Source organism: Elephantulus edwardii, unplaced genomic scaffold (assembly GCF_000299155.1).
Source record: "Elephantulus edwardii isolate Elephantulus edwardi_28Jun2011 unplaced genomic scaffold, EleEdw1.0 scaffold00113, whole genome shotgun sequence".
Classification (NCBI taxonomy): Eukaryota; Metazoa; Chordata; class Mammalia; order Macroscelidea; family Macroscelididae; genus Elephantulus; species Elephantulus edwardii.
In genome coordinates this window covers 10,143,106-10,154,704 of record NW_006399863.1, presented here as the reverse complement: position 1 = coordinate 10,154,704, position 11,599 = coordinate 10,143,106, and the positions used below count along the sequence as shown (strand labels likewise).

Genomic DNA, 11,599 nt, shown 5'->3' with positions numbered 1-11,599 from the left:
GGTTTGAAATATATCAACCAAATAGTATTAAAACATCACCATGTGGCAGCTGTAATTTTTATACTGGAAGCAGGAACTATAACCACTTACCTTAAAAAAAAAAGAAGGGATAAATAATGAACACTGCATTGGGACAAATGAAGGAAAGAACTGATTAAAAGGAATATATAATTATTATTTGTATGACAACAGTCCAGACTGGGGGAGGGTGGGAGAGGGAAGAAATTATGCAACAATGAATGTATTTTTTAAAAAAAGAAAAAAAACAAACTGGGGGTTAGGAAGGGAAATATGCAACAATGAATGAATGAAAATTCCAACTTTTCTGTAAACTTTCATTAAAAACGCTATTTTAAAAAATATTTTTTTAAACCCTGTATATTTGTGAGCACCAAACAGAACACAATTGTGAGGAATATCAGAATAAAAATAACTTCCTATAAATCCTACCAGGAGGTATAGGTGGGTCTCTTTCTTACAAAGTTTCTTGGCTTTTCAAAAACCACACGAAGACCAACTTCATAAGATGTACACGCCTGCATACTTGGCCATCTTAAGTGCAGCTAACACTGATTCAGGATCTTAACCAGAGATTCATTTTACTTGCAATTTGAAACAAGTACAATTACTTGGTGGAGAAGCTTAAAGAGGCTTTGAAAAACCTGGAAAGAACGACTCAGTTGTGACTTGGGAAGCTAATGGTCTGCTGGGGACTGGAGGAAGACTAAACACACCTTGCCCTCAGTAAAGACACAGCTTTTTCTCTGTTAGATGTCCTCCTTTTCAGTAGAAATCATTTTTTGCAATTTACATTACTCGTCAATTTTGACTTTCTTTTCTTTACTTGCACAAGAGTTAAGGAGGAAATTCTGCTTACAAGAAGTAGCTGTGCATTTACTCTATTTTGACCTTTTTCAAGCTTTATAAGGGAAGTAGTATTAAGTTACACTCAATAAATACAGTGTGAGGGAGCTCTGGTGGCCTAGTGGCAAGACACTGCACTGCAATCCCAGAGGTATGCAGTTCAAGTCCACCAGATGCTCTGCTGGAGAAGGAGGGGGCAATCTCCTCCTGTACCAGTCAGATCTGACGGTACATTTAAAAATAATACAATAAAAATTAAAATAAAATAAATACAGTGTGTTCCCACAGCAGGAGAAAGGGGTGCTAAGAGGGAGTTTTAATAAAAATTTGGTTTTTGCATTCTTAAATTGTTATCTGTTAAAATTTCCTGGAAATGCTGTCTTCTTGACCTATATTTGAATATTTTCTCCTACATATATTTTTCCATTTCAATTGTTCACTTAACCAGGACTTTCCTTAGTGTTGTCTCAATATGAAATTATCCCAAAACACAATGTACTATTTCTAACTAGAAATTATGGGATTTCCTTCATTTCAGGGTAAATCTTTAAGGTATTTTATAAACTTCATATTAATTTCTGTGAAAATATTAAGTATTTCATATGTACAATATTTATCCTTCTGCTAAGAAGTAGGAAAGTTAACTCCCTCTGGAAATAAACTCTTAATTGTTTGCAAGTTTTTTTCTTTCTCTCTTGGTGAGTTTTTGTAGGGGCTCCTTTGTGTTCTTAATGTTGAGCTTCAATCCATGTTGCAAATTACAGTTCTTGACCTTCTGTAGGAAATACTTTAGGTCCTCCTCAGTTTCAGCAAGCAAGATTGTATCATCTGCATAATACAGGTGGTTGATGAGTCTTCCTCCAGTTCTGATGCCACATCCTTCCCCATAAAGTCCAACCTCTCGAATGATTTGTTCTGCATGTTGTTGTTGCTGTTGTTGTTGTGCCATCGAGTCGCTTGCAACTCATAGCGACACTGTATAAGAGCTCTATACGTTCTTCTATCCTGTGCCAACCTAGCCATCTCAAATGTACTTATTCCCACCTCTCCAGTCACAGAATTGATCCATCTCATCAAAGGTCTTCCTCTCCTTCGCCGCCCCTCCACTCTGCCAAACATGATGTCCCTCTCCAAGGACCAGTCCCTCCTTGCAACATGCCCAAAATATGTCAGACAAAGCTTCAGAATCCTTGACTCCAGGGAACATTCTACATACAGATTAAAAAGGTATGGAGACAGAACACATTCCTGTTGCACTCATTTTCCAATTTTACATATAGATTGAAACTCAACATCATGAAAACAAATGTTCTCACCACTAGGTCAGTTGGCAGCATCATGATAGATGGAGAAGAGATTAATAATTTCAACTTGCTTAGTTTCACAATCGACACTTTTGGTACCAGCAATAAGGAAATCAAAAGACTAATTGCATTAGGAAGATCTGTTGTCAGGGACCTCTCCAGAATGCTGAAAAGCAAGGATGTTAATCTAGAGACTAAAGTGCATATTATCCAGGCCATGGTCTTCACAATTAGTTGCTATGAGTCAGAGAGCTGCACAATGACCAAGGATGACAGAGGAATTATTGAAGCTTTTGAGTTGTGGTGCTGAAGAAGAGTATTGACATGCATGGACTGCCAAGATAATTAACAGGATTTTCCTAGAGAGGGTAAAACCAAGCTGCTCCTTGCAGGAAAGGATTTTGAGACTCTCCAATATTTTGGGCATGTATCTAGAAGGGACCAGTCTTTGGAAAAGTACATCATACTTGAGATGGTGGAGGGACAGTACAGGAGAGAAAGATCCCAGATTAGACAGATTGATAAAATAACTGGAGTAATGAAGGTAGGTGTTTCAGAGACAGTGAGATTGGCTCAGGATAGAACAGGGTTCAGAACTTTTGTGTATAAGGTCAACTTAACAGCACATAATAACAACCAGACTGAATAATAGTTGAGGAAGAAATCTCATTATATGTTATGTTTCTTTCCTCTGGTATCACCTACATAGGTGTTTACCAGCATGTTGCAAGCATTTCTCTATTTGTTGAACTTCAACTGTGTTTTTACTACTTTTGGGTTTTTCACCTTTTTTAAATTTAGATCTTTTTTGTCTATACAATACAAATCATGACATTTAATGTAGTCTGTATAACAACATCTATATTACTTGATTTTTAATTCTAAGAGTAGTTTAACAATTATGCTAAAGCATTCCTTTAGTTATGTTTTAAGCATTATTTGTATTGCTTTTTCCTCAATTCATTTAAGCATCCATTGTTATGAACCAGACTCAAGACTGACAAAGATAATGAAAAACGAGGGTCTCTCAAGGCAGGCACACATGGTCACTGGCAGAGTGTTACTGGGTGACGGTGGTGAGGCCAAGCCAAAACACCATAGGGCCGTGGGAGTCCTGGATGGCAGAACCCAGCACTTCACTAGCTGATTCCCATCCTTCCTTCTTTCAAATTACTGACACTGACCTTGTTACCAAATCCTGAATTGTGCCTCCCTGGACTCCTGCCCTCACCCCACTCACCACTGTCTAACTAGGCTCTAGCCTCCATCACAAGCATCCCTGGAACACTCAGATTGACATGCTGGCTGTTCGCACCAGGAAGGTCACCCCCTCCTTCGCCAGAATGCAGACCCCATCAGACAGAGGCAAATGTTCAAAGACCCTGGTCAGGTCCCTGGACACAAAATTCAAACGGAGGCTGGTAAAATGATTATTTTCTTGAGAGATCACTACATGATTTCACAAAGTCACGGGAATTATGGAACTACAATACAAGGAGGAGTCGGGGCATGACGGACTTAAAGACAACTAAACAGGGGAGCTCTGGTGGCCTAGTGGCAAGGAGCTGCAACTACAATCCCAGAGGCGCATGGTTCGAACCCACCAGTTGCTCTGCCGGGGAAGGAGGGACAATCTCCTCCTGTACCAGTCAGATCTGATTTGATGGTACACTCACACAAAAATAATAAAAGAAAAAAAAAGACAACTAAACAGCTCCACCCCTCCTCTTTCTCTCCTCTTTGTTGATCTCATTTTCTCCCCTCAAATTATACCAGTGTCCCTGGGAGAAATGTTGACAACATTTGAGTCAGAAGTTTTATATCTTTCTCCACCAGAGAGGAACTGCCTCCTTCATCAGGCCTGCGACAAGATCTGGCTTAGGTGCCCTGGGTCAAGGATCCAGGCTTGGGCCAAAGAGCTGTGTCCAGAGGCAAACTGCTGTGTGTGAACAGCTCTCCCTGGTCAAGTGATTTTTTCCTGGAAGAATCCTGTGGACAAAAGTGCAGCCATGTGACACTACGGTAGCAGATACCACATCAGCAGAGCTTGAAGGAAATAATTTCTACAAGAGGGGTGACGCAGGTTGATTCCAACTCATGGGGACTCTACAGGATGGACTGGGGACTCTACAGGATGGACTAGAACTACTCTGTAGGGTTTCCATAAAAGAATGACGATGCTGATTCTCACATCCTTTGGGTATTTCATTAGGAGAAGCTATTCCTTGGAAAGGGGCATGATGCTTGGAAATGAAAAAGAGCAAAAGAGAGGAAGAGAGAGGAAGACCCTCAATGAGACGATGGCAATGGGCTCAAGTGTGTCAGAGACGATGAGGATGGCACAGGACAGGAGCTGTTGTTCATCGGGTTGCTATGAGTCATATTTGGCTCAATGACACCTAACAACACATTGGGTTTCTGAAATGCTAAATCTCTCTAGAAACAAGTTCGCATCTTCCTTCCATGAAGCAGCTGGTGGATTCAAACCACAAACCTTTCTGTTAGCAGCCCAATCCACTGTGATAGCGGAGTTCCTAGGTGACCATTACAAAAAAAACATAAACAAGGAGAGACATATCCACCACTTCTTTACATATAGTATGAGAAATCCTCAGAGCCAAACCTCAAAGGAGATAACCAAACACATGGCTCAAAAATTGGGGCTGTGAGAAAGGAAGCGCTTTGTCTGTGGCCACATGTCAGCAGCGAATAAAAGATTCAGCTCTAGGTAGATCTGACTCCGAAGTCCTTACCCTTTGCTCTGACACACTCACAGGGCAATGAGGGACAGAGAGACAGAAACTCTGCAGAGCAGGAGTAAGAGATCCAGATGCTGTAATAGCAAGGACCGAGTATGACCCAAGGAGTAGGACATGGAGAGCTAAACCCTGGGAATACAATGCTCAGGCTTGATAGAAGACTGAGAACTTGAACCTGAGACATCAACATCTCAGAAGCTGTGTGAGCCTGGGACCAACTTGTCAGGGCGGAGGAGACAGAATGAGGCTGGAACCCAGGGCTTCTGAGCTTGCAGACTTGGTGAGGAAATAACCAGAGACCCCAGAGCCCTCCTCTCTGTAGTACCAAATGGACAGAGGAGAGCCTAGCCTTGACCTCTTAATTGCTTCTTTGCCATTACTTGAACCCAGGGGACAGCTTTTCACAGGAAGGGGCCATCAGGAGGCAGCGGCCGGGGACAAGAAAGGATGAGGGAGATACGGCAATGAGTTGCTCAGCTCCTGGGTCTGCAATACCTTAGGGGCCGGCAAACTGCCTGAGAGGTTGAGCCAACAGCAGACCATCTTCTCTTTCCATCCCCATCCCTGGGGAGCCCCCAACTGACCAGGTCATGATGAGGAGTTCAGCCTCCATTTCGGGCTGAGGGCACGAGACAGGTGGAGTTTTAGACGACTTGAGTTGGGCTAACAGCTTCCAGTTTGGGTCTCACGTTCTGCTGAGTATAAAGATACAACCCCAGTAGGGCAGCATCACGGGGTTAAAGGTGAGTGGGCTCCTCTCAGCCTTTGGCAGAGGAACTGGACCTGGGTGAGTACATTTCTGATCCAGAAGCTGAAGGGTTGGTGACCATGATGGCTGTGCAGCCTCAACCCTTCCCCTTACGGAGGAATAGCCTGGGGAGCAGGTGAGGACAGGGCTGCAGCCAGTACGGGCTCCTGATGTCCATTCCTGAGTTTCCACTGCCATCTCCACTATCATTACCCCAGGCTTCACTGTTACCAACCCTGACGGTGGGATGGGAGTGGGGCATCGTTTACACTGGTCACATGTCAATGAGGTACCCTGAGATTAGTTAACGTGATGACCTCTCAATGCTTCTGTTTATGCCAGAGCCAAAGAAAAGAACTATTGCTACCAATAACAATTCCAGCTCCTAATGACCCTATAGGACAGAAGAGAACTATCCCCTGGGATTTCCAAGGCTGTAAATCATTTTGGAAGCAGATGCAGCAGCTGGTGGGTTAAACAGTGGAGCGCCTAATCCCATTGCTAATCGGTAAGAATGCCTGCTCAGTCTGGTCAGAGGCTCAGAATGCACGCAGGGCCTCTGGCAATCCCTGATGATTCCTCAGAGCTGGTATCATTTGCCACCCTTGGCCCTGACCTCCAGGACTCTGTTAGAAAGAGACTAAGGAAGACATCTTTACTCTTTTATTGGGAGGAGAAGATGCTCCGTCATAATGCAAGACTCTGAGCCCAGAAAGAACTCCAGTTTGACATGTACTTCTTTGGCTATAACCCTGTAGTCGCCCTTGATGATTCCCCGGGAAGCGTTGGTATGACACCGCCAGTAGGCCTGGATCACGCGAACGGCGTTGAGGAGATGACAGTAGCGCCTGCGGATGCGCCACATCCGGACCCAGGACTGCAGCTTGACTGCTGCCCACTCGTTCTGCTTAAAGACCCTCAGTATCGCCTGGCGCCTCTTCTCCAGACGCCTCGCCAGCGTGAGGCGCCACCAGCACTGAATGATCCAGGCCTGGAGGGCCGCGTGCAGCAGCGTACGGCGTACCAGTGTGCCTCTCCACCAGGCCTGGATTTTTACAGCTTCTAGGTCACTTTTGGGAGACTCCTTTCGGTTTTCTGGAGGCTTTCAAGGAAAAACAAACAAACAAAAACCAAAAAAAAAAACAAAACAAAACAAGGAACAAAAAAGGAATGTTTTATACCCACTTCAGCCTGCAGTGTGTCAAGAAATGAAGAAATGGCCCTGGTCTTCTCTCAATAATTGTCCTTTCCTTTGAAGTTCAGAAACACTGTCGTGTATTGAGTAGAGGCAGATGATCAGACTTACCATCTTGTCCCATGTCTCAGTGTCCCCATGTTTAAAACAGGGATATATCGATCCTGGCTAGCCCGCCAAGGGCAAGAACACCCTATCTATGAGTTGTAGGATTACCATGTTCTTCCAAGGTTTGCCCACCTAGCCAGGATCCATGCCACCCACCCACTGCTGAAGTACCATCTTTTGTACCCACACTCCTCTCATCCCTGACTCCAGGTCAAATTGCAACCTGCTTTCTCCTATGTGAAGATATTAGAAGTTACCCCAACCCTAGATAGTTGAAACTTTAGAACTTTTTCTTCCTAACTTGACTTTCACACTTTAAATCTTAATTAGCAAGCAACTATATACATATATATGCACAAGTTCAAACACACATGTGTACACATACAGACTATTCTAACTAACCCAATTTTCTCACATCTTGGCAGTTCTATTACACAGCCCCCACCTTCCCAGTCCCAGCCCTGAATGATCTGGGATTCATACTTTTCTGGATATCTCCTTTGTATCAACTCTCTGGGACTCAGCTGGAGGCACATCTACAGCCTGAAAAGAAAATGGACAAAGAGGGCAGACAAGAATGAGTTGACTCCAGTTCTTAGCTTCAGACCGTGCAAAAGGCACCCATCATTGGCACTAGGACACAGGGACCAGTGGCTTCCAAGCCAAGGCTCCTCCTACCTTTGATGTACTGGGGGTTGATGGTACTGAAGATACATCAGTCACCTTTACTGCCTGCTGAGATGCAGTATTATGAAGGGTTTTAGTGACATTTTCAGGCTTGTCGTCTCCCTATAATCAACATGAGAGAGCCTGAGGCATCATTTCCTCCTCTTTACTTACTATCCCACACATCCCAAACTTTCAGTCTCCTCCAAGGCTTTAGATATCAGTAAGGAGGGGGGAATCCCCTCATCCTGAATGATCTGTGAAAACACCCCTAATAGCCCTGTTGGGCCTGGCTTTCTTACTCACCATTGTTCACACATAGATTGGGTATAGATGGTTCAAATCCCCTCAGGTCTCTGTTCACCTAGCCATGACATAGACAGGAATGGAGGAGGGCAGATCTGTGATATCATAAGGGCACTATGACTCAGGCACCAGAATAGGTTCTAACAACTAGTGCTCCCTACAGTGGGGGTGGGGGAAAGTGTTGCCCATTCTTTTTTTGCCAAAAATGGGCAAAGCCCTGAGGTAGGATCTCAGAAATATGACTCATTTATTGCAAAGAGATATCAAGATAGTCATTGATAACCACATAAAACTACAAAAATGTAAATAGCCATTGCTAGGGGAATGGATTAAATTATATTTATCTAGTTAGGTTATAGAATACAGCATTACTGTTAAAAATGATGAGTCATCTGTATGTACTGATAAGGACATGCAAGCAACATGTATTAACTTGTTTGTTGTTGTTAAGTGCCATCCATTTGCAGGTGACTCATAGCGACCCTATGAAGGAGAGTCTTCAACGCTTGTGTGTCTTTCATCCTCTCTCCAGGTTCTTAGGGTTTCTGGAGACAAGCTATTACAGAAGTGGATGTCACTCCTCCTCCCAAGCTTATTTTAATTGGGGAGTTCCAGCCCATACTGTCCGCATTGGGTAGCCAACCATTAACACATTTGACACATCAGTGTCACAGTGTTCAGCCTCACAGCAAGCACAAGTTACCGCTGTAGGCAAGTGAACACACCCACCAGGGCTATATGACCTAGAGGAATGTCTAAACAAAAACAATGAAAGGCCCGAGGGCAGCAGATTAAAAGTCACCCACCTTTGGCTTAGTAACATCCGCTCTCTGTCCACTGGGCCAAGGGATCTCTATCTTTTATTTTTTTTTTGGGGGGGGGATCTCTATCTTGATGTTATTGTTGTTAACTTAAAAGCTGAAAATATAAAGATAAACTGATCCCATCTGTCAGTAATTTGTAAGAGAATAAATTTACTGTTTGGTAAAGTCATTTGTTGTGGGATGTCAGATCTAGGGGAAGGATTTTGTTTTTCTCCTGTCCTAAGGAGCCCCCCAGGGGTATGCTGGCTGTACTTACCCCAAGACAAATGTCGCCATTCTTTTGGCCATCCACTGTATTTTTTCTTCTTGGCCCAAGCCACAATTCAAAGGCATCTATTCTTTGGAGTTCCTTCTTCCATGTTCAACTTTCCCATGCAAAAGTGAAGCAACTGAAAACAGCATGGCTTGGGCAAGACATTCCTTAATCTCTATACTGAAATCCTTGCTCTTCAGTAAGGTCCTTGGCAGTAGAATTGCCCAATGCAACATGTCTTTTGATTTCTTGACTGCTGCTTTTTTTTTTTATTTTATTATTTTGTGTGTGTACTGTCAAATCAGATCTGACTGGTGGAGGAGGAGATCGTCCCTCCTACAGCAGAGCATCTGGTGGATTCAAACTGCACACCTCTGGGATTGCAGTGCAGCTTCTTGCCATTAGGCCACCAGAGCTCCCTTTGACAGCTACTTCTATGGGTTAGTTATGGATCCGAGTCAAATGCTATTATTGACAACTTCAAACTTCTCATCATTTATCATAATGTTGCCTATCGGTTCTGTTAAGATTTGTTTTCTTATGTTGAGGAGGGAGCTATGGTGGCCTCATTTGTAGGGAATTGCAATGCGAACCCAAAAGGCTCACTTCTGGTGGTTCAAATCCCCCAGTAGGTCCTGGGAAATCTCCTCTAGTGCAATTTACAGCCTCACAGCTCAATGAAGGTTCAGTTACGAGTCCATCTTAACTGGATGTTGCTATGTGCCTTTGAGTTGCTTTCAACTCATAGTGACCCTATATACAACAGCCCTAACACCAGCTCTATTCTGTGCCAATTTTACTCTGAAAAATCTCTTACTGACCCAGTCACTGTATCAATCCATCTCATCAATGGTCTCCCTCTTCCTCCACCCTTCCAAGCATGATCTCCCTCTCCAAGGACTGGTCCCTCCTTGTAACATGCCCAAAGTATGTTAGACAAAGCCTCAGAATTCTTGCCTCTAAAAAGCAGCCTGGCTTCACCCTCTCTAGGACAAACCTGGTTGTTCTCCTGTCAGTCCATGGTATATTCAACTCTTCTCCAGCACCGCAGCTCAAAGGCATCAATTCTCTACCATCCTTTGTCATTGTCCAGCACTCTGATGCATAGCAAGTAATTGCGAAGATTATGCCCTGGATCAGGCGCCCCTTAGTCTCCAGACTGAGACATTGCTCTTCAGTACTCTAGAGAGGTTCCTGACAGCTAACTTTCCCAATGCAATTCATCTCTTGATTTCCTGGCTGCTGATACCAAAAGTGTTGATTGTGGAGCCAAGCAAACTCAAGCTGTTAACAATCTCAATCTCTTCACCATCTATCATAATGCTGCCAATTGGCCCAGTGATGAAAATCTCTGTTTTCTTAATGTTGAGCTTCAATTCATATTGAAGACTGCAGTCCTCATGCCTAGATAGCATTATGTTGGGATGTAGTCCTTTATCACAGGTTTTGATCTTCTTTACTAAATGCTTCAAGTCCTCTTCCCTTTCAGCAAGGAAGGTTGCAGCATCTGCATACTGCAAGTTGTTAATGGGCCTTCCTCCAATCCTGATGCCTCCTTTTTCATAGAGTAGCTTTTCATATTATTTGCTTTGCATACATACTGAGTAGGTATGATGAAAGAATATAAAGACTTGATGTAGATCTTTCCTAATTTTAAACCATGCAGTAGTAACTCCTTGTTATGTTCAAACCACTGTTTGTTGGCCTATATTCAGGTACAGCATGAAGACAATGAAGGGTTCTGAAATTCATTCTTCTCAATGATGTCCATAATTTATTACAGTTCACATCTCAAATAAATATCTTTGCATACTCAACAGGACACAAGTTAACATCGTTCTGCTATTCCTTACTTTCAACCACAATCCATCTTATGTCAGGTAGGTTATCCTTTGTTCCAGTCTTCTGAATCCAGCTTTAATTTCTGGCAGTTCTCTGTAGATGTTTTTGAATAATGAGTAGTTTTTAATAATCTTCAGCAAGATTGTACTTGTGCTAATATGTGCTTATCCAAAGACCAGGAGGCAGTCGTCAGAACAGAGCAAGGAAACAATGCATGGTTCAAAACTGGGAAAGATGTGCGTCAAGGATGTGTCCTTAAAAAAAAAAAAAAAGGATGTGTCCTATCTCCATATCTTTTCAATCTATATTCAGAACAGATTATCCTGGAGGCTGGACTCCTTGCTACAGAAGGTCAAGGACGGCAGCCTTCAATATGGACTGAGGCTCAATATCAAGAAGACAAAGATTCTCACCACTGGGGCAACTGACGACATCAGGATGGATGGTGAAGAGATTCACAGCTTTAGTTTGCTTGGCTCCACAGTCAACACTCTTGGCACCAGCAGCCAGGAAATTAAAAGACGTACTGCGAAGAGGAGCATCTGTTTCCCTAACTGGAAACAGGACTCTGGCATGCTGGACAACAGTCTATCACATGGATGCCAACTTTCACCTGTGTCCCGAGGGACTAAGCGCAGAGTCCAGCCCAATATTCCCAACCCCTACATCTGGACAGTCTTTCCCCCTCCTGCTTCTTGACCTGGCCTAGGGGGAGATCAGGGAAGCCTGA

The 11,599-nt window shown here is 43.4% G+C and overlaps 1 protein-coding gene across 1 annotated transcript; it reads right to left on the bottom strand.

Moving 5' to 3' along the window:
• Window positions 1–6,330: 6,330 nt before the first annotated feature.
• IQCF1 (IQ motif containing F1) lies at window positions 6,331–11,444 on the bottom strand. Its single transcript, XM_006892307.1, has 2 exons — window positions 11,397–11,444; window positions 6,331–6,777 (listed from the first exon to the last, which is right to left on the bottom strand). The coding sequence occupies exons 1-2, from the start codon at window positions 11,442–11,444 to the stop codon at window positions 6,331–6,333; spliced, it is 495 nt and encodes a 164-aa protein (XP_006892369.1).
• Between the last annotated feature and the right edge of the window lie 155 nt (window positions 11,445–11,599).

Excerpts from the sequence above, each read along its gene's own strand:
- IQCF1 (XM_006892307.1), bottom strand. The coding sequence starts at position 11,444 with ATGCCAGAGTCCTGTTTCCAGTTAGGGAAACAGATGCTCCTCTTCGCA. Across the intron at positions 6,778-11,396 it reads AACAGATGCTCCTCTTCGCA|CCTCCAGAAAACCGAAAGGA; the intron begins GTACGTCTTTTA and ends TTTCCTTGAAAG.